Source organism: Macaca thibetana, chromosome 19, assembly GCF_024542745.1.
Source record: "Macaca thibetana thibetana isolate TM-01 chromosome 19, ASM2454274v1, whole genome shotgun sequence".
NCBI lineage: Eukaryota > Metazoa > Chordata > Mammalia > Primates > Cercopithecidae > Macaca > Macaca thibetana.
This window is the reverse complement of record NC_065596.1, coordinates 7217315-7236492: the sequence shown is the minus strand read 5'-3', so window position 1 is coordinate 7236492 and position 19178 is coordinate 7217315. Positions and strand designations below refer to the sequence as shown.

The following is a 19178-nucleotide window of genomic DNA, read 5'->3' as shown; positions in this document are numbered from 1 at the left end:
CCCTCACCTCCTTTGGGTCTCTGCTTCAATATCACCTCCTCGGTGTAGCCTGCCCTGTCTCTGGTAGAAAGTTCCAACCTTCTGACGCTTCCTGCCCCTTCTCTGTCTCCCCATCACCAAAGGTCCCTCGAGTGACCCATTCATCTGATTTGTCATCCATCTCTCCCACTAGACTGTGAGCCCCTTGAGGGCAGCGGTTTCTGTGCCTTGTTCCCAGCACCTAATACCATGCCCAGTTCCCAGCAGCTGCTCAATAAATACGGCTCGAATGGACAAACAAATTATGAGAGTCGTAACAGGAACTTGAACAACATTAACCATGTGCCCGGCTCAGAGCCAGGCCTGGACTCCCATCTTAAGCCCATATGGCCAGGCGCAGTGGCTCACACCTGTAATCCCAGCACTTTGGGAGGCCGAGGCGGACGGATCATTTGAGGCTAGGAATTCAAAACCAGCCTGGCCAATGTGGTGAAACCGCATCTCTACTAAAAATACAAAAGTTAGCCAGGCGTGGTGGTGCATGCCTATAATCCCAGCTACTTGGGAGGCTGAAGCATGAGAATCACTTGAACCTGGGAGGTGGAGGTTGCAGTGAGCCGAGATCACACCACCACACTGTGGCCTGGACAAGAGAGCAAGACTCTCTCAAAAAATAAAAAAGATAAAAAAAAAAAAAAAAAAGGCCGGGCGCGGTGGTGGCTCATACCCGTAATCCTAGTACTTTGGGAAGCTGAGGCGGGCAGATCACCTGAGGTCAGGAATTTGAGACCAGCCTGGCCAACATGGAGAAACCCCGTCTTTACTAAAAATACAAAAATTAACCAGGTGTGGTGGCTTATGCCTGTAATCTCAGCTACTTGGGAGGCTGAAGTAGGAGAATCACTTGAACCTGGGAGGCAGAAGTTGCAGTGAGCCGAGATTGCACCATTGCACTCCAGCCTGGAACACAGAGCGAGACTCTGTCTCCAAAAAAAAAAAAAAATTACATTAAAATAAAATAAAATAAAAATAAAATCTTGGCCAGGTGTGGTGGCCCACACCCATAATCCTAGCACTTTAGGAGGCTGAGGCGGGCAGATCACCTGAGATCAGGAGTTCAAGACCGGCCTAGTAAACGTGGGGAAACCCCATCTCTACTAAAAATACAAAAAAATTAGCCAGGCGCAGTGGCGGGCACCTATAATCCCAGCTACTCAGGAGACTAAGGCAGGAGAATCGCTCGAACCTGGGAGGTGGAGGTCATGGTGAGCTGAGATCACACCACTGTACTCCAGTCTGGGTGGCAGAGTGAGACTCCATCTCAAAATAATAATAATAATAATAATAATAATAATAAAATAAATAATACAATCTTTTTTTAAAAAAGCTCTTCCCATTGCAATTTTTGCCATATTCAGCCACATTGCTCCTGGACCAAGATTTACTTAATATTTGCCCTTTAAAAAACGTTTTAGAGGCCGGGCGCGGTGGCTCAAGCCTGTAATCCCAGCACTTTGGGAGGCCGAGACGGGCGGATCACAAGGTCAGGAGATCGAGACCATCCTGGCTAACACGGTGAAACCCCATCTCTACTAAAAAATACAAAAAACTAGCCGGGCGAGGTGGCGGGCGCCTGTAGTCCCAGCTACTCGGGAGGCTGAGGCAGGAGAATGGCGTGAACCCGGGAGGCGGAGCTTGCAGTGAGCTGAGATCCGGCCACTGCACTCCAGCCTGGGCGACAGAGCGAGACTCCGTCTCAAAAAAAAAAAAAAAAAAAAAAAAAAAACGTTTTAGTTTTAGAGGCAGGGTCTTCCTCTGTCACCCAGGTTGGAGTGCAGTGGCGTGATCATAGCTCACTGCAGCTTTGACCTCCTCCGCTAAAGCAATCCTCCTGCCTCAGCCTCCCAAGTAGCTGGGACTACAGGTGCATGCCATTAGTTCTGGTTAATTGTTTTTTTTGAGACGGAATCTCGCTCTGTAGCCCAGGCTGGAGTGCAGTGGTGTGATCTCAGCTCGCTGCAACCTCCACCTCCCAGGTCCTGGTTCAAGCAATTCTCCTGCCTCAGCCTCCCGAGTAGCTGGGATTACAGGCACGCTCCACCATGCCCAGCTAATTTTTTGTATTTTTAGTAGAGACAGGGTTTCACCGTATTGGCCATGCTGGTCTTGAACTCCTGACCTCGTGATCCACCTGCCTCAGCCTCCCAAAGTTCTGGGATTACAGGTGTGAGCCAACATACCCAGCCATTATTGTCTTTATATCGTGTTTAAAGAAACTTACATTGATTTCCAAAGACACTCAGTCTCTACTTCTTCTTTTTTGTTTTTTTTGTTTGTTTGTTTTTCCTTTGCCTCAAGTGATCTTCAGGAAGGGACACTCAGTCTCATCAAGTAAAGGAAAGCTGGTGCATGTACCACCAACAGAAAATGACTTTAAAATTTTCCATAGGCTGGGCACCATGGCTCATGCCTGTAATCCCAACACTTTGGGAGGCCAAGGCAGGCGGATTGCCTGAGGTCAGGAGTTCGAGACCAGCCTGGTTCACATGGCGAAACCCTTGTCTCTACTAAAAAATACAAAAAATAACCGGGCATGCTGGCACGTGCCTGTAATCCCAGCTACTCGGGAGGCTGAGGCACGAGAATCGCTTGAACCCGGGAGACACAGGTTGCAGTGATCAGAGATTGCGCCACTGCACTCTAGCTTGGTGACAAAGCGAGACTCCATCTCAAAAGAAAAATAAATATTTTTTTTCCATAAGAGCAAGACCTCGTGCTGAATCCCAGCTGAAGCGGGGTCCTGCGTCGGCCATCGATTTGGGAACATGGGAGACGCGCAAGTGTCTGGAAGCCGTTAGAGCAAGTAAATACCAGCTGAGGCTTTGTCTATTTTATTTTTTTAAACTAAACACTATACTATATTGATGAGGATTTTATTTTTTCTCTCTTAGAGACGAGGACTTGCTATGTTGCCCAGGCTGGCCTTGAACTCCTAGACTCAAGCGATTTGCCCTCCTCAGCCTCCCAAAGTGCTAGGATTACAGGCATGAGCCACTGCGTCCCGCTAAAATGAGATTTATCAAGGCTTAGAAGGAATAAGAGTGGGCCAGGTGTGGTGGCTCACGCCTATAATCCCAACACTTTGGGAGGCCAAGGTGGGCGGATCACCTGAGGTCAGGAGTTCGAGACCAAACTGACCAACATGGAGAAACCCTGTCTCTATTAAAAATACAAAATTAGCCAGGCATGGTGGCGCATGCCTGTAATCCCAGCTGCTTGAAAAGCTGAGGCAGGAGAATCGCTTGAACCTGGGAGGTGGAGGTTGCGGTGAGCCGAGATCGGGCCATTGCACTCCAGCCTGGGCAGCAAGAGCGAAACTCCGTCTCAAAAACAAAAAAAAAAAAAACAAGAAAGAATAAGAGTGGAGGCCGGAGGGGGTGGCTTATACCTGTAATCCCAGCACTTCGGGAGGCCGAGGAGGGCAGATTGCTTGAGGCCAGGAGTTTGAGACCAGCCTGGCCAACATGGTGAAACCCCACAATTTTTACAAATTTTGTAAAAAAAAGATACAAAAATTTGGTGTGATGTGTACACTCCTGTAATCCCAGCTACTCAGGAGGCTGAGGCAGGAGAATTGCTTGAACCTAGGAGACAGAGGTTGCAGTGAGCTGTGACTGCACCACTGCACTTCAGCCTAGGGGACAGAGTGAGACTCCATCTCAAAAAAAAAAAAAAAAAAAAAAAACACACAAGGCCAGGCGTGGTGGCTCACACCTGTAATCCCAGCACTTTGGGAGACCGAGGCGGGCAGATCACAAGGTTGGGAGATCGAGACCATCCTGGCTAACACGGTGAAACCCCGTCTCTACTAAAAATACAAAAAATTAGCCGGGCGTGGTGGCAGGTGCCTGTAGTCCCAGCTACTCGGGAGGCTGAGGCAGGAGAATGGCGTGAACCCGGGAGGCGGAGCTTGTAGTGAGCCGAGATTGTGCCATCGTACTCCAGCCTGGGCGACAGAGCAAGACTCTGTCTCAAAAAAAAAAAAAAAAAAAAAAAAAGGAGTGGAAAAGGAAAAATCAACTCTCCTGATGCATGAGGAGGGTGATTTAATGCTGAGTCTTGTCCCAGCACCTCATTAGGTGCATCTAAAATTCTAGTGACTCAGCTACTTGGGAGGCCGAGGCAGGAAGATCACTTGAGGCCAGGCATTCGAGTCCAGCCTGGGCAACATAGCAAAACCCCTGTCTCTACAAAAAAATAACAATTTAGCTGGGCAGGGTGGAGTGTACCTATAGGCTCAACCACTGTGGAGGCTGAGGCAGGAGGATTGTTTGAGCCCAGGAGTTCAAGGCTGCAGTGAGCTATGATCATGCCACTGCACTCCAGCCTGGGTGACAGAACAAGACCCTGTCTCAAAAAAAAGAAATAATGATTTAAAAAAATAAAATTGCCAGGCGCGGTGGCTCACGCCTGTAATCCCAGCACTTTGGGAGGCCGAGGCGGGCGGATCACAAGGTCAGGAGATCAAGACCACGGTGAAACCCTCTCTCTACTAAAAATACAAAAAATTAGCCGGGCGCGGTGGCGGGCGCCTGTAGTCCCAGCTACTCGGGAGGCTGAGGCAGGAGAATGGCATGAACCCCGGAGGCGGAGCTTGCAGTGAGCCGAGATGGTGCCATTGCACTCCAGCTTGGGGGACAGAGCGAGACTCCGTCTCAAAAAAAATAAAAATAAATAAATAAATAAATAAAATTCCAGTGACTCTCCCCAAGTTGCCCAGTGAACCCAGAGCAGACAACCCCAGCCCACTTGCCCCCAGAGTCTCTCAGGGGAGGGGGAGTCAAAGGCAGAAGCCAGCAGGCCAGAGGCCCTTCCTGCAACCGTGAGGAGAGGAGGTGGCGAGATTCAGGCTTAAGCACACATTGTTTTCTCAGCAGATGGACGTCATTTTGGGGTAAACAATGTCAAGAGCTTCCCCGGTTCTCAGCCGAGGCCCTGACAGTCCTGGGCTGGGAGCCCGGGCCTGGCCCTGATTCTCCACCGTGTGACCCCGGGCTGCTCACTTCCCTGGGGCCTCAGTTTCCTCCTCTGAGAAGTGGGGATAATAATAGAACCTCCTTCCTTGCCATGAGGGCTTTGGGCCAAGATGGAGAGAGGAAAATTGTGTTTGCTTGGAGTGGGGAATCTCCTCCTCACCTTTTTGTTTCCCTCCCTGTGGGCTGCTCAGGGCTGAGAACTGAGCCATCTAGAGCAAAGGGGCTGAGAGACAGCCTGGCAAGGGAGTGAGCTCCCTGTTGGAGAGGGTATGCAAGAAGGAAAAACAAAAAACAAAAAAAAAGAAGAGGTGGAAATGGAGCTGGACATGCTGCATCCTGGGGAGTTGGCGGCAAAGCTTTCGGAAATCTACTTGGCCAGAAATCCCGTATTATCCCTCTGAGGCTGCAATAGACCCAGATTGACAATAGCCCCGTGGCAAAATGGTCATTGGCACAGTGTTTGGGGTCAAAGGGATCTGACTTAAAGTCCTGGTGCCTTCCTGAGCCTCGGGTCCTAAACTGCAAATGGCAGTGCCAGCCCTGACTCCGTCAGTGGTGCAGCAGGACCCCAGGGAGAGCACAGGCAGTTCTTGGGGCGGTGGCCTGAGTCACCATCCCTGTGACGCACAGGCCGCCCTCTGAGAAGTGACTGACTCTGGGAGGAGGCCGGGGGCACAGGCCTCAAGCCATGACGTGGGCATGTGCCAGGAGCCCTTGCTGCTTCCTAGAGAGGCCCCTAGCCCCTTGCTCTGGCCATTTTTGGATGGCACCTTGCAATTAGCAAAGCATTTCCAGGCCCTTGACTTCAGACACTGTCTTTTTTTTTTTTTTTCCAAGATAGGGTCTCACTCTGTCTCCCAGGCTGGAGTGCAGGGATGCGATCTTGGCTTTCTGCAGCCTCCACCTCCTGGGCTCAGGCGATCCTCCCACCTCAGCCTCCTGAGGAGCTCAGACTACAGGTGCCCACCACCACACCTGGCTAATTTTTGTATTTTTTTTCCTTTTTTTTTTTTTTTTTTTTTTTTTTTTTAGTAGAGACAGGGTTTCACCATGTTGGTCAAGCTAGTTTTGAACTCCTGAGCTCAGGTGATCCACCCGCTTTGGCCTCTCAAAGTGCTGGGATTACAGGCGTGAGCCACCGTAACTGGATTTTTTTTTTTTTTTTTTTTTTTGAGATGGAATCTCACTCTGTTGCTGGGCTGGAGTGCAATGGCGTGATATTGGCTCACTGCAATCTCTGCCTCCCGGGTTCAAGTGATTCTCCTACCTCAGTCTCCAGAGTAGCTGGGACTACAAGCGCCCGCCACCATGCCCAGCTACTTTTTGTATTTTTAGTAGAGACGGGGTTTCACCGTGTTGGCCAGATGCTCTTGATCTCTTGACCTTGTGATCCGCCCGCCTCGGCCTGGGATTACAGGCGTGAGCCACCGCACCTGGCCTCTTTTTTTTTTTTTTTTTTTTTTTCTGAGACAGAGTCTCACTCTGTTGTCCAGGCTGGAGTGCAGTGGCATGATCTCGGCTCATTGCAACCTCCGCCTCCCAGGTTCAAGCGATTCTCATGCCTCTGCCTCCTGAGTAGCTGGGATTCCAGGCATGAGCCACCATGCCCAGCTGAGACTCATTTTCTAGAAATTAAAGGTCAGGAATCACTCCTGGATGCCACTCCCCCCTCTCTCCGTTTGCTCATTACTTTCCCTCACCCCTATCCAGCTTCCAGGCCTTTGACCTGGCTGTTCCTGCTGCCTGGAACACTGTTCCCCCTGCTTTCCCTAAGGCCAGCTCCGTATGCTCCAGCTCCTCCTCACCAAGGCTCTCTCTTGCCTGTTTGGGGTCCGATGGCCTGGGTTCGTGTCCCAGTTGTGCTGTGCTCCCTGGGGTACAATGCATGCCCTCTCTGTGCCTCACTCTCCTCATCTGGAAAGTGGGTAGAATAGTGGTTTGCCCTACTATTGTTGTTTAGTTGTGAAGATTACATGAATTAATCTTGCAAAGTACTTAGAACTGCGTGGGGCTCACAGTAGGTGCCTAATACTTATAGGCTCCTTGGTAGTCCCATCATGACACTGTCTCACCCACTATTCAGGGAGTTTCATGAGGACAGAACTGGGTGTGTCTTGGATACTACTGTGTCCCTCACACCCAACCATACATGTATACAGCAGGTGCTCAATTAAGGAAGAAGCAAGTATGAGATCAGCCTCCCTCCACCCTCAGTCCTGTCCTAGCTTTGCCCACAGCCCTAAGACTGAACAACTGCAGCCTGCCCAGTGCCTTACCTGGATGGGGCTACAGGGATGCCTGCAGGGGGCCTCTGGGACTCCAGGATCTTCCTCTTGAACTCCTCCAGGCTAGCTGGGTCTGTGGAGGGAGGGAGAGGTGAGGCTTGACCTACAGCTTCAGTAGCCCCTGCCCCTGGGCTAGGGATGGGCTGGCAGCCCAGGGGAGTGGGAGAGTGAGGCTGGGGTGGGGTTCGAGGTGGAAAGGGGCCCCTCCCCTACTTGGCTCTGTCTTTTGTCACTCACCGATGGTCTGGGGGTTGGGGACAGGGCCCATGGGCCGTGGCACTGGTATAATCGGCTGCGACTGTGAAAGAAAGATGGAGGGAGGTTGGTAGAAGCCAGGGCTTCCCAGACAGGTTTCTGCCTTTTTTTTTTTTTTGAGATGGAGTTTCGCTTTGTTGCACAGGCTGGAGTGCAGTGGCATGATCTTGGCTCACTGCAAACTCGGCCTCCCAGGTTCAAGCGATTCTCCTGCCTCAGCCTCCCGGGTAGCTGGGACTACAGGCACGCGCCACCATGCCTGGCTAATTTTTTGTATTTTTAATAGAGGTGGGGTTTCACTATGTTGGCCAGGCTGGTCTCGAACTCCTGACCTCAGGTGATCCGTCTGCCTCGGCCTCCCAAAGTGCTGGGATTACAGGCATGAACCACTGTGCCCGGCCGGGTTCTGCCCTTTCATGCCCTTCAAGACCAGTGTCTCTAAAGTCCTTCCAGGGCAGCGTAACAGACCCCATGTAGAAAGACACACATGGTCATGAACATAGAATCACCTGCACCCACCACAAGACTTCAGATGGCTTGGGGACTTGTGGGACTGCTCACCTCAGCAGTCCCGAGGCCCCATGCTGCACAGCTGGTCTACCCTTATCTCCATCAGAGCCTCAGGGTGAATCCAGGTCCAACCCATGACCCCATCGGAGTCTACTCACCCACCACAGCCCCCTTCAGGCTGAAGTCAGCCTACCCTGTAGACCAGCTGGACCCCGATCCTAAATGCCACCCCTGGAATATCCCTGAGCCAATCCCCCAAAACCTGAAATCCAAGGCCAATTCTGAACTCAATTACCTAAAATCTGATCCCAACATGAAAAGTCAATCTCAGAATCAAGCCCCAACCTAAACCCAGTCCTAATTATAAACTGGATCTGACCATATCTTCAGATCTCATTCTGACTCCAACCATTCTCTTGACCCAACCACTATGAAAATACCCATTTCCAGCAGGGCGTGCTGGCTCACGCCCGTCATCCCAGCACTTTGGGAAGCCGAGGAGGGCGGATCCCCTGAGGTCAGGAGTTCGAGACCAGCCCGGCCAACATGGCGAAACCCCGTCTCTACTAAAAATACAAAAAAAAAAATCAACCAGGCGTGGTGGCAGGCACCTGCAATCACAGCTACTCGGGGAGGCTGAGGCAGGAGAATTACTTGAACCTGGGAGGTGGAGGTGGCAGTGAGCTGAGATTGTACCACTGCACTCCAGCCTGGGCGACAGAGCGAAACTCCGTCTCAAAAAAAAGGAGAGAAAATATCCATTTCCCCAGCCCCAGCCCTGGCCTCCACCATGCCCTCCTACAAATACTTGTGCAATGTCATGCTCAGCACCCACTCAACCCCAGATCCCAGCCTCTACCTAGCTCCCATCCTAAACCCACACTCAGTTCCAATCCCAATCCAAACTTCACCCTAATCCTAAGGCCCTATCGAGCCCCTGATATTAACCGGAAACCGTCCTAAGCTGGTCAGTTACCCCAAATCCACCTCAACCCAGTTCCACGCCGAGATTGGCATCTACCCCAGATTTTACTCTCAACCCAGCCCTGATCGTCACTCAACCCCAGTGTCTCCCCAGCCATAACCCAGGGTCACCCAATCCTTCAACTCAACTGCAAGCCCAGTCAGCCTTCCACCAGTCACCCTAAACCAACCCGAGCTCAACTCCTAACCCATTGTCAATACCAATCCCTATGTCAATGCCAGTGAAATCTGAAATTCACCCTTGGCTGCAACCTCTAAGCATTTCTAGATGCACCAGTCACCTCCAACTACCAGAGCCTCAAATCCGACTTCAGTGCTTCAACTCAGTCCCAAAGCAAATGAGATCCTAGATCATTCTTCACCCAACCTCACCCCCTACAAGCATCCCTGACTCAATTTGCAAGCTTTTCTCACCATCCAAATTCCAAATTCAACCCCCTTCTAAAATCAACGAAATCCTAAGTGAAATCCTGACTTTAACTCAAGTCAACTCTAGACACAGCAGTGACCAAAAACTCATCTCAGCCCAACTTAAACACGAGTTCAACCTTCACATCAACTCTTCCTCTAGGCATCCTCACCCCAGTATCACTCCCAACGCTAAACCAACTCCCCTGGTTCCTCAACTCAACTCAAATACATGATTTTAACTCTGACCCTAACCCCAATCCCAATCCCAACAGTAGAATAACCCACCAGCTCCCTACACTCAAACCCAGCCTCAATTCTTTCACTTTTCTCTTTTAGGATTTGGAGCAGATTTTATTTTATTTTAGATTTAGTGGGGATGTATGCAGGTTTGTTACACTGGGTATATTGCATGATGCAGAGGTTTGGGTTTCTTTTTTTTTGAGACGGAGTCTTGCTGTGTCACACAGGCTAGAGTGCAGTGGCGCGATCTGGACTCACTGCAACCTCTGCCTCCTGGGTTCAAGTGATTCTCATGCCTCAGCCTTCCAAGCAGCTGGGATTACAGGCGTCTGCCACCAAGCCTGGCTAAGTTTTTTTTTTTTTTTTTTTTTTTTGAGACGGAGTCTCGCTCTGTCACCCAGGCTGGAGTGCAGTGGCCGAATCTCAGCTCACTGCAAGCTCCGCCTCCCGGGTTCACGCCATTCTCCTGCCTCAGCCTCCCGAGTAGTTGGGACTACAGGCGCCCGCCACTGCGCCCGGCTAGTTTTTTGTATTTTTTAGTAGAGACGGGGTTTCACCGTGTTAGCCAGGATGGTCTCGATCTCCTGACCTCGTGATTCGCCCATCTCGGCCTCCCAAAGTGCTGGGATTACAGGCTTGAGCCACCACGCCCGGCCCTAAGTTTTGTATTATTAGTAGAGACGGGGTTTCACCATGTTGGCCAGGCTGGTCTCGAACTCCTGACCTCAGGTCATCCACCCACCTTGGCCTCCCAAAGTGCTGGGATTACAGGTGTGGGACACCGCACCCGATCATAGAAGTCTGAGTTTCCAATGGTCTCATTGAACAAGCAATGAACTCAGTCCCCAAAATGTAAGTTTTTAACCTTTTCCCGCCTCCCTCCCTCCCTTTCCCATTTTGGAACCCCAGTGTCTGTTGTTCCCATCCTTGTTTGTACCTAATATTTTGCTCCTACTTATAAGTGACAGCATATGGTATTTGATTTTCTGTTTCTGCATTAATTCTCTTAGGATAATGACCTCCAGCTGCATCCGTACTGCTGAAAAGGACATGATTTCCTTTTTTTTTTTTTTTTTTTTTTTAATGCCAGCCTCAATTCTTTCCTTTTCCTTTTTTTTTTTTTAAGATAAGGTCTTGGTCTTTCACTCAAGCTGTAGTGCAGTAGTGCAATTCCGGCTCACTGCAGCCTCAACCTCCTGGGCTCAAGCAATCCTCCCACTTCTCAGCCTCCCAAGTAGCCAAGATTACAGGTGTGTGCTGCCACACCTGGCTTCTTCTTTTTTTTTTTTTTTTTTTTTTGAGACAGACTCTTGCTCTGTCGCCCAGGCTGAAGTGCAGTGGCATGATCTTGGCTGACGGGTTCACACCATTCTCCTGCCTCAGCCTCCTGAGTAGCTGGGACTACAGGCACCTGCCACCACACCTGGCTAATTTTTTTTGTATTTTTAGTAGAGATGGGATTTTACCACGTTAGCCAGGATGGCCTCAATCTCCTGACCTCGTGATCCACCCATCCCGGCCTCCCAAAGTGCTGGGATTACAGGCGTGAGCCACTGCATCTGGCCTAATTTTTGTATTTTTTTTTTTGTAGGGATGGGGTTTTGTGTTTTGTTTGTTTGTTTGAGACGGAGTTTTGCTCTGTCACCCAGGCTGGAGTGCAATGGTGTGATCTTGACTCACTGCAACTTCTGCCTCCTGGGTTCAAGAGATTCTCCTATCTCAGCCTCCCGAGTAGCTGGAATTACAGACACACGCTGCCATGGCCAGCTAATTTTTTGTATTTTAGTAGAGGCGAGGTTTCACCGTGTTGCCCAGGCTGATCTCAAACTCTGAGCTCAGGCAATCCACCTACCTCGGCCTCCCAAAGTGCTAGGATTACAGGCGTGAGCCACCACACCCAGCCTGGGGTGGGGGTCTTGCTGTGTTGCCCAGGCTAGTCTGAACTCCTGAGTTTAAGCTATCCTCCCACCTCAGCCTCCCAAAGTGCTGGGATTACAAGTGTGAGCCACCACGCCCAGCCAGCCTCAATTCTTAATCCTTCCTCAATGTCATTCCTAATTCCAAACTCTACCCCAATCCTAATGCCAACAAACTTCTCCATCCACATGACTACAATCCTATAACCATCCGTAGAGTGGATAGCCACCAACAGGTCATCCCAGCATCCATCCTAAATCCGCCCTCCATGCCTCAACTCAACCCAAACCCAAAGGCAACAGAAATTCTAGATCCACCCCCTCACCCAACCCTAGACCCGATATCCACCCTACCTCTAATTCCAGGTTTTGTTTTGTTTTGTTTTGTTTTGTTTTGTTTTGTTTGAGATAGAGTCCTGAGTAGCTGGGATTACAGGCACCTGCCACCACGCCCTGCTAATTTTTGTATTTTTAGTAAAGAAGGGGTTTCGCTGGCCGGGCGCGGTGGCTCAAGCCTGTAATCCCAGCACTTTGGGAGGCCGAGACGGGTGGATCAAGAGGTCAGGAGATCGAGACCATCCTGGCTAACACAGTGAAACCCCGTCTCTACTAAAAAATACAAAAAACTAGCCGGGTGAGTTGGCGGGCGCCTGTAGTCCCAGCTACTCGGGAGGCTGAGGCAGGAGAATGGCGTAAACCCGGGAGGCGGAGCTTGTAGTGAGCTGAGATCCGGCCACTGCACTCCAGCCCGGGTGACAGAGCGAGACTCCGTCTCAAAAAAAAAAAAAAAAAAAAAAAAAAGGGGTTTCGCCATGTTGGCCAGGCTGGTTTCGAACTCCTGACCTCAGGCGATCCACCCGCCTTGGCCTTCCAAAGTGTTGGGATTGCTGGCATGAGCCACTGCGCCCGGCACTCTAATTCCATTCTTAACCCTACACTCTTCGCAATGCCCATTCCCATTCCAAGCTCTATCCTGATCTTAATGCCTGATCCTAGAGAGTCGTAATTCACCCAACCTAGAACAGGAAGCCATCCTCAAAGCCAACTCCAAGTTCAACGTCACCACCACCCCCTTGGCATCTGGACCTAACTCCACTGCAGCCTCCCTCTGGGGCCCGCATGCCCACCTTGGCCTTGATGCAGGTGTCCAGGGCCGAATTTCTGATGGCCAGCTCCATCCTGAGCTGCTCCGCCTCCCTCTTCTTCTCTTCCAGCTCCTTGGCCAGGTTGTCTCGTTCCTTCCGCAGCACCGCCTTCTCCTCCAGCGCTAGCTGAGTCTGCCGGGAGCATTCGGCTTGGAGCTTGGCCTCCCGGGCCTGAGCCTCCTTCTCCACTTTCTGTTTCGCCTCCTGACTGGCCTGCAGGCCCTGCTGGGCTTCCAGCTTCTGGCGTTGGAGGTCCGAGTTCTCGCGGGCCACGCGTTCGATATCCATCCGCAGGCTCCGGGCCAGCTCCTCCACCTTGGAGGTCATGAGGCTGGGCATGTGGTCGCAGGCTCTGCGGATGGAGGCCAATTCCGAGCCCAGGGGATGGTAGAGGTTGTAACCCAGGTTGTCCAGGCTGCGTGGGATAATGGAGTCCCTCCACAGGTTACGAAGATCCATCTCAAACTTGTCCTTGTCGAGGGGCAGGCAGAGGGCTTGAACCTTTCGCAGTTGCTCCTCGGCCAGCTGGCGCTCTTGATGCTGCAGCGCCCGGGTTTTCACACATTCAGCCAGCTGTTCCTCCACCATGCGTTTGTTCAGCAGCACGCTTTCCTTATCCTTAGTGCAAACGGTCTTCTCCTTGATTATCTCCACCTCCAGCGTCTTCACTTTCTGATTCAGCATGAGGAGCAAGGCTAAGGAAACAGGACCAGGAGACCCAGGAAGATTAGGGGCTGCCGCGAGCACTGGGCGGGGTGTCCACCACCCCGGCTCCCTGCGGCCTTAGGACTCACCATCGCAGCTCTTGTTCATGTCTTTGAATTGTTCTCTGCATTGTTTCTCGCTCAAGATGATGGCAGCCATGTACCGCTGATTGTTCGTGTAGATGACCTGCCCGGAAGGGAGGGGAAGGGCGCAGGACAGAGCTTAGTGTCTTGCCCCCGGGACTGCCTGGGCCCAGATCGAGCACCCTAGTGGCCGGAGTGAGCTGAATTCACAAGGGCACGGTCCCTTTATTGAGGGGATGTTGGAAGCCAGGTGTGGCAGCTCACACCTGTCGTCCCGATTACTCAGGAGGCTGAGGTGGGAGGATCACTCGAGCCCAGAAGTTTGAGACCAGCCTGGGCAATATAGCGAGATCCCCATCTCAATAAAACAAACAAACAAAAATAAATAAATAAAAATATAGTGGATGTTTGTCTGATTTTCAAAAGCTTTTACAGTTACTACTATCTAGAAATAAAAAGACACAAAGTATAAATATATGCTACAACATGGATGAACTTTAAAAATATTACATCCACATTTAGGTCAACTGAATTTTTTTTTTTTTTTTTTTTTTTTTGAGACGGAGTTTCATTCTTGTTGCTGTTGCCCAGGCTGGAGTGCAGTGGTGCAATCTCGGCTCAACGCAACCTCCGCCTCCCATGTTCAAGCAATTCTCCTTTCTCAGCCTCCCAAGCAGCTGGGATGACAGGGGCCTGCCACCACGACCCGCTAATTTTTTTGTGTGTTTTTGGTAGAGACAGGGTTTCATCATGTTGGCCTGGCTGGTCTTGAACTCCTGATCTCAGGTGATCTGCCCGCCTCGACCTCCCAAAGTCCTGAGATTACAGGCTTGAGCCACCGTGCCCAGCTCGTTTTTGTTTTTTTGTTTTTTTTAGACAAAGTCTCACTTTGTCACACAGGCTGGAGTGCAGTGGCCCTATCTCAGCTCACTCTGCAACCTTGACCTCCCAGGCTCAAGCAATCCTCCTCCATCAGTCTCCCGAGGAGCTGAGACTACAAGTATGCGCCACCACTCCTGGCCAATTTTTTGTATTTTCCTTACAGATGGCGGTTTTACCATGTTGTCCAGGCTGGTATGGAACTCCTGAGCTCAAAGGATCCATCCGAGCCCTGAATGTCTTTTTTTTTTTTTTTTTTTTGAGACGGAGTCTGGCTCTGTCGCCCAGGCTGGAGTGCAGTGGCCAGATCTCAGCTCACTGCAAGCTCCGCCTCCCGGGTTCACGCCATTCTCCTGCCTCAGCCTCCCAAGTAGCTGGGACTACAGGCGCCTGCCACCTTGCCCAGCTAGTTTTTTGTATTTTTTTATTTTTTTATTTTTTTATTTTTTTTTTTTTGAGACGGAGTCTTGCTCTGTCACCCAGGCTGGAGTGCAGTGGCCGGATCTCAGCTCACTGCAAGCTCCACCTCCCGGGTTTACGCCATTCTCCTGCCTCAGCCTCCCGAGTAGCTGGGACTACAGGCGCCCGCCACCGCGCCCGGCTAGTTTTTTTTTTTTGTATTTTTAGTAGAGACGGGGTTTCACCGTGTTAGCCAGGATGGTCTCGATCTCCTGACCTCGTGATCCGCCCGCCTCGGCCTCCCAAAGTGCTGGGATTACAGGCTTGAGCCACCGCGCCCGGCCTTTGTATTTTTTTAAGTAGAGATGGGGTTTCACCGTGTTAGCCAGGATGGTCTCGATCTCCTGACCTCGTGATCCACCCGTCTGGGCCTCCTAAAGTGCTGGGATTACAGGCTTGAGCCACCGCGCCCGGCCTTTTTTTTTTTTTTAAAGAAACGGGATCTCACTCTGTTGCCCAGGCTAGTATACAGTGGAGTGATCACAGCTCATTGCAGACTCCATCTCCTGGGTTCCAGTGATTCTCCTGCCTCAGCCTCTCCAGTAGCTGGGACTACAGGCCTGCGCCACCACGCCTGGCTAATTTTGTATGTTTCAGTAGAGACAGGGTTTCTCCATGTTGGCCAGGCTGGTCTCAAACTCCCGTCCTCAGGTGATCCGCCCGCCTCAGCCTCCCAAAGTGCTAGGATTACAGGTGTGAGCCACCGCGCCTGGCCAAACTAAGTTTTGCATTTTTAGTAGAGACGGGGTTTCACCATGTTGGCCAGGCTGGTTTCAAACTCCCGTCCTCAGGTGATCCGCCCCCCTCGGCCTCCCAAAGTGCTGGGATTATAGTCGTGAGCCACCTCTCCTGGCAGAAGTAGGGTCTTCAGAGAGGTAATTAAGTTAAGGTGAGGTTCTTAGGGTGGGCTCTAATCCAACATGGCTGATGTCCTTATAAAGAGAAGAGATTTGGACACAGAGACACGGACAGAAGGAAGACCAAGAGCAGACACAGGGAGAAGATGCCACCTGCAAGCCCAGTTAGAAAGACCTGGAACAGGCCAGCTGCGGTGGCTTACGCCTGTAATCCCAGCACTTTGGGAGGCTGAGGCGGGTGGATCAAAAGGTGGAGAGTTCAAGAGTAACCTGACCAAGATGGTGAAACTCCGTCTCTACTGAAAATACAAAAAAATTAGCTGTGGCCGGGCGCGGTGGCTCAAGCCTGTAATCCTAGCACTTTGGGAGGCCGAGGCGGGTGGATCACGAGGTCAGGAGATCGAGACTATCCTGGCTAACATGGTGAAACCCCGTCTCTACTAAAAAAATACAAAAAACTAGCCGGGTGTGGTGGTGGGCGCCTGTAGTCCCAGCTACTTGGGAGGCTGAGGCAGGAGAACGGCGTGAACCCGGGAGGCGGAGCTTGCAGTGAGCCGAGATCACGCCACTGCACTCCAGCCTGGGAGACACAGCGAGACTCCGTCTCAAAAAAAAAAAAAAAAAAAAATTAGCTGAGCGTGTTGGTGGGTGCCTGTAATCTCAGCTACTCGGGGGGCTGAGGCAGAGAACTGATTGAACTCGGGGAGGTGGAGGCTGCAGTGAGCCGAGATCACGTCTCTGCACTCCAGTCCAGCCTGGGTGGTGATGGAGTGAGACTCAGTCTCAAAAAAAAAAAAAAAAAAAAAAAAAAAAAAAGACCAGGAACAGATCCTTCCCTCACAGCCTCAGAAGGAAGCAACACTGCTAACACTTTGATCTTGGTACCACCCAGTCTGTAATACCTTGTCATGGAAGCCCTAGCAAATTAATACAAATGCTAACACCATCTCATGAGGCAAATAAGAGTCTTTTAAAAAAAAATCTTCGGCCGGGCGCGGTGGCTCAAGCCTGTAATCCCAGCACTTTGGGAGGCCGAGACGGGCGGATCACGAGGTCAGGAGATCGAGACCATCCTGGCTAACACAATGAAACCCAGTCTCCACTAAAAATACAAAAAAATTAGCCGGGCGTGGTGGCGGCGCCTGTAGTCCCAGCTACTCGGGAGGCTGAGGCAGGAGAATGGCGGGAACCCGGGAGGCGGAGCTTGCAGTGAGCCGAGATCGCGCCACTGCACTCCAGCCTGGGCGACAGAGCGAGACTCCGCCTAAAAAAAAAAAAAAAAAAAAAAAACTTCTTTTTTTTTTTTTTATCGAGACAGGGTCTCGCTCCGTCACCCAGCCTGGAGTGCAGTGGCACGATCTTGGCACACTGTAACCTCCGCCTCCCGGGTTCAAGTGATTCCCCAGCCTCAGCCTCTTGAGTAGCTGGGATTACAGGTGTGCACCACTATATCTGGCTAATTTTTGTATTTTTAGTAGAGACAGGGTTTCACCATGTTGGTCAGGCTGGTCTCGAACTCCTGACCTCAAGTGATCTGCCCACCACCAGCCTGGCCAATATGGCGAAACCCCATCTTTGCTAAAATTACAAAAATGAGCTGGGCATGGTGGCGCACGCCTGTAGTCCCAGCTATTCAGGAGGCTGAGCCAGAAGACTCGCTTGAATCCGGGAGGCAGAGGTTGCAGTGAGGAGAGATTGTGCCTCTGCCCTCCAGCCTGGGGAACAGAGTGAGACTCTGTTTCAAAAAAAAAAAAAAAATTAAAATTAAAAATAAAGAAGATATGCAAATGACCAACAAGTATATCAAAAGATACTCAAAATCATTAGCCATTACGGAAATGCAAATCAAAACCACAGTGAGATGCCACTTCACACCCACGAGAGTGGCTATTTTAAAAACCCATAAAACCCCAAAATGAACAGTAACAGGTGTTGATGAGGATATGCGGAAATCAGAATTCTCAGACAGTACTAATGAGAATGTACAATGTTGCAACTGCTTTGGGAAAGTCTGGCAGTTCCTCAAAATGTTAAACATAGTTACCACGTGACCCAGCAATTCTACTTCTCAGCATATACCCAGAGCAATGGAAACATATTCTCACATAAACTTGCCAGTAACGTCCACAGCAGCTCAATTCACAGTAGCCAAAAGGTGGAAAGAACCCAAATGCCTGTCAGCAGATGAATCGAGGCACAAAATGTGTCCTTCCATACATAGAACATGATTCAGCCATAAAAAGGAAAGAAGCACTGATCCATGTTGCAATGTGTGTGAACCCCCAAATCATGATGTGCAAGTGAGAGAAGCCAGACACAAAAGGCCACATTGTGCGACATTCCATTGACATGAAATGCCCAGAACAGGGCAAATTCATAGAGACAGGAAGCAGGTTGGTGGCTGCCAGGGGTTGGGGGAGGGGAATGGGGAGTGACTGCTGATGGGGACGTGGGTTTTCTTCTGGGAAGGTGAAAATGTTCTAAAATAATGTTCTAAAATGGATCATGGTGATGAATGTACAACTCTGTGAATGTACAAAAAATCATGAAATTGGCCGGGCGCAGTGGCTCATGCCTGTAATCCCAGCACTTTGGGAGGCCGAGGCAGGTGGATCACAAGGTCAGGAGATCAAGACCATCCTGGCCAATACGGTGAAACCCCATCTCTACTAAAAATACAAAAATTAGCCAGGCGTGGTGGCGGGCGCCTGTAGTCCCAGCTACTGGGGAGGCTGAGGCAGGAGAATGGCGTGAACCCGGGAGGTGAAGCTTGCAGTGAGCTGAGATCGTGCCACTGCACTCCAGCCTGGGTGACAGAGCAAGACTCCATCTAAAAAAAAAAAAAAATCAACAAATTGTACACTTATATATCAATAAAGCTGTTTTTAAAAATTACTTATTATTATTATTATTGAGCTGTTGCCCAGGCTAGAGTGCAATGGCGTGATGTCAGCTCACTGCAACCTCTGCTTCCCAGGTTCAAGCGACTCTCATGCCTCAGCCTCCCAAGTAGCTGGGAATACAGGGGTGCACCATCATGCCCAGCTAATTTTTGTATTTTAGTAGAGATGGGGTTTCATCATGTTGGCCAGATTGGTTTCGAACTCCTGACCTCAAGTGATCCACTGGCCTCAGCTACCTGCCTTGTCCTCCCAAAGTGCTGGGATTACAGGCGTGAGCCACCACGGCCAGCCAGCTGTTTTTATTTTAATTTAATTTTATATTTTTTGAGACATGGTCTCACTCTGCCACACAGGCTGGAGTGCAGTGGTGCCATCACAGCTCACTGCACCCTCAACCTCCCCAGGCTCAGGCAATCCTCCCACCTCAGCCTCTCAAGTAGCTGGTATTACAGGCGCATGCCATCACTCCTGGCTAATTTTTGTACTTTTTATAGAGATGGGGGTCTCACTATGTTGCCCAGACTGGTCTTA

At 50.6% G+C, this 19178-nt stretch overlaps 1 protein-coding gene across 1 annotated transcript in view; it reads right to left on the bottom strand.

The window, feature by feature from the left end:
* PLVAP (plasmalemma vesicle associated protein) overlaps nt 1-19178 on the bottom strand; it is a 28377-nt gene that overhangs the window by 2211 nt on the left and 6988 nt on the right. Inside the window, exons 2-5 of the mRNA XM_050769615.1 lie at nt 13556-13652; nt 12744-13456; nt 7538-7598; nt 7292-7373 (exon numbers count right to left, since the gene is read on the bottom strand). Coding sequence (XP_050625572.1) covers nt 7292-7373; nt 7538-7598; nt 12744-13456; nt 13556-13652 — 953 coding nt within the window. The remainder of the gene's footprint in view (nt 1-7291; nt 7374-7537; nt 7599-12743; nt 13457-13555; nt 13653-19178) is intronic.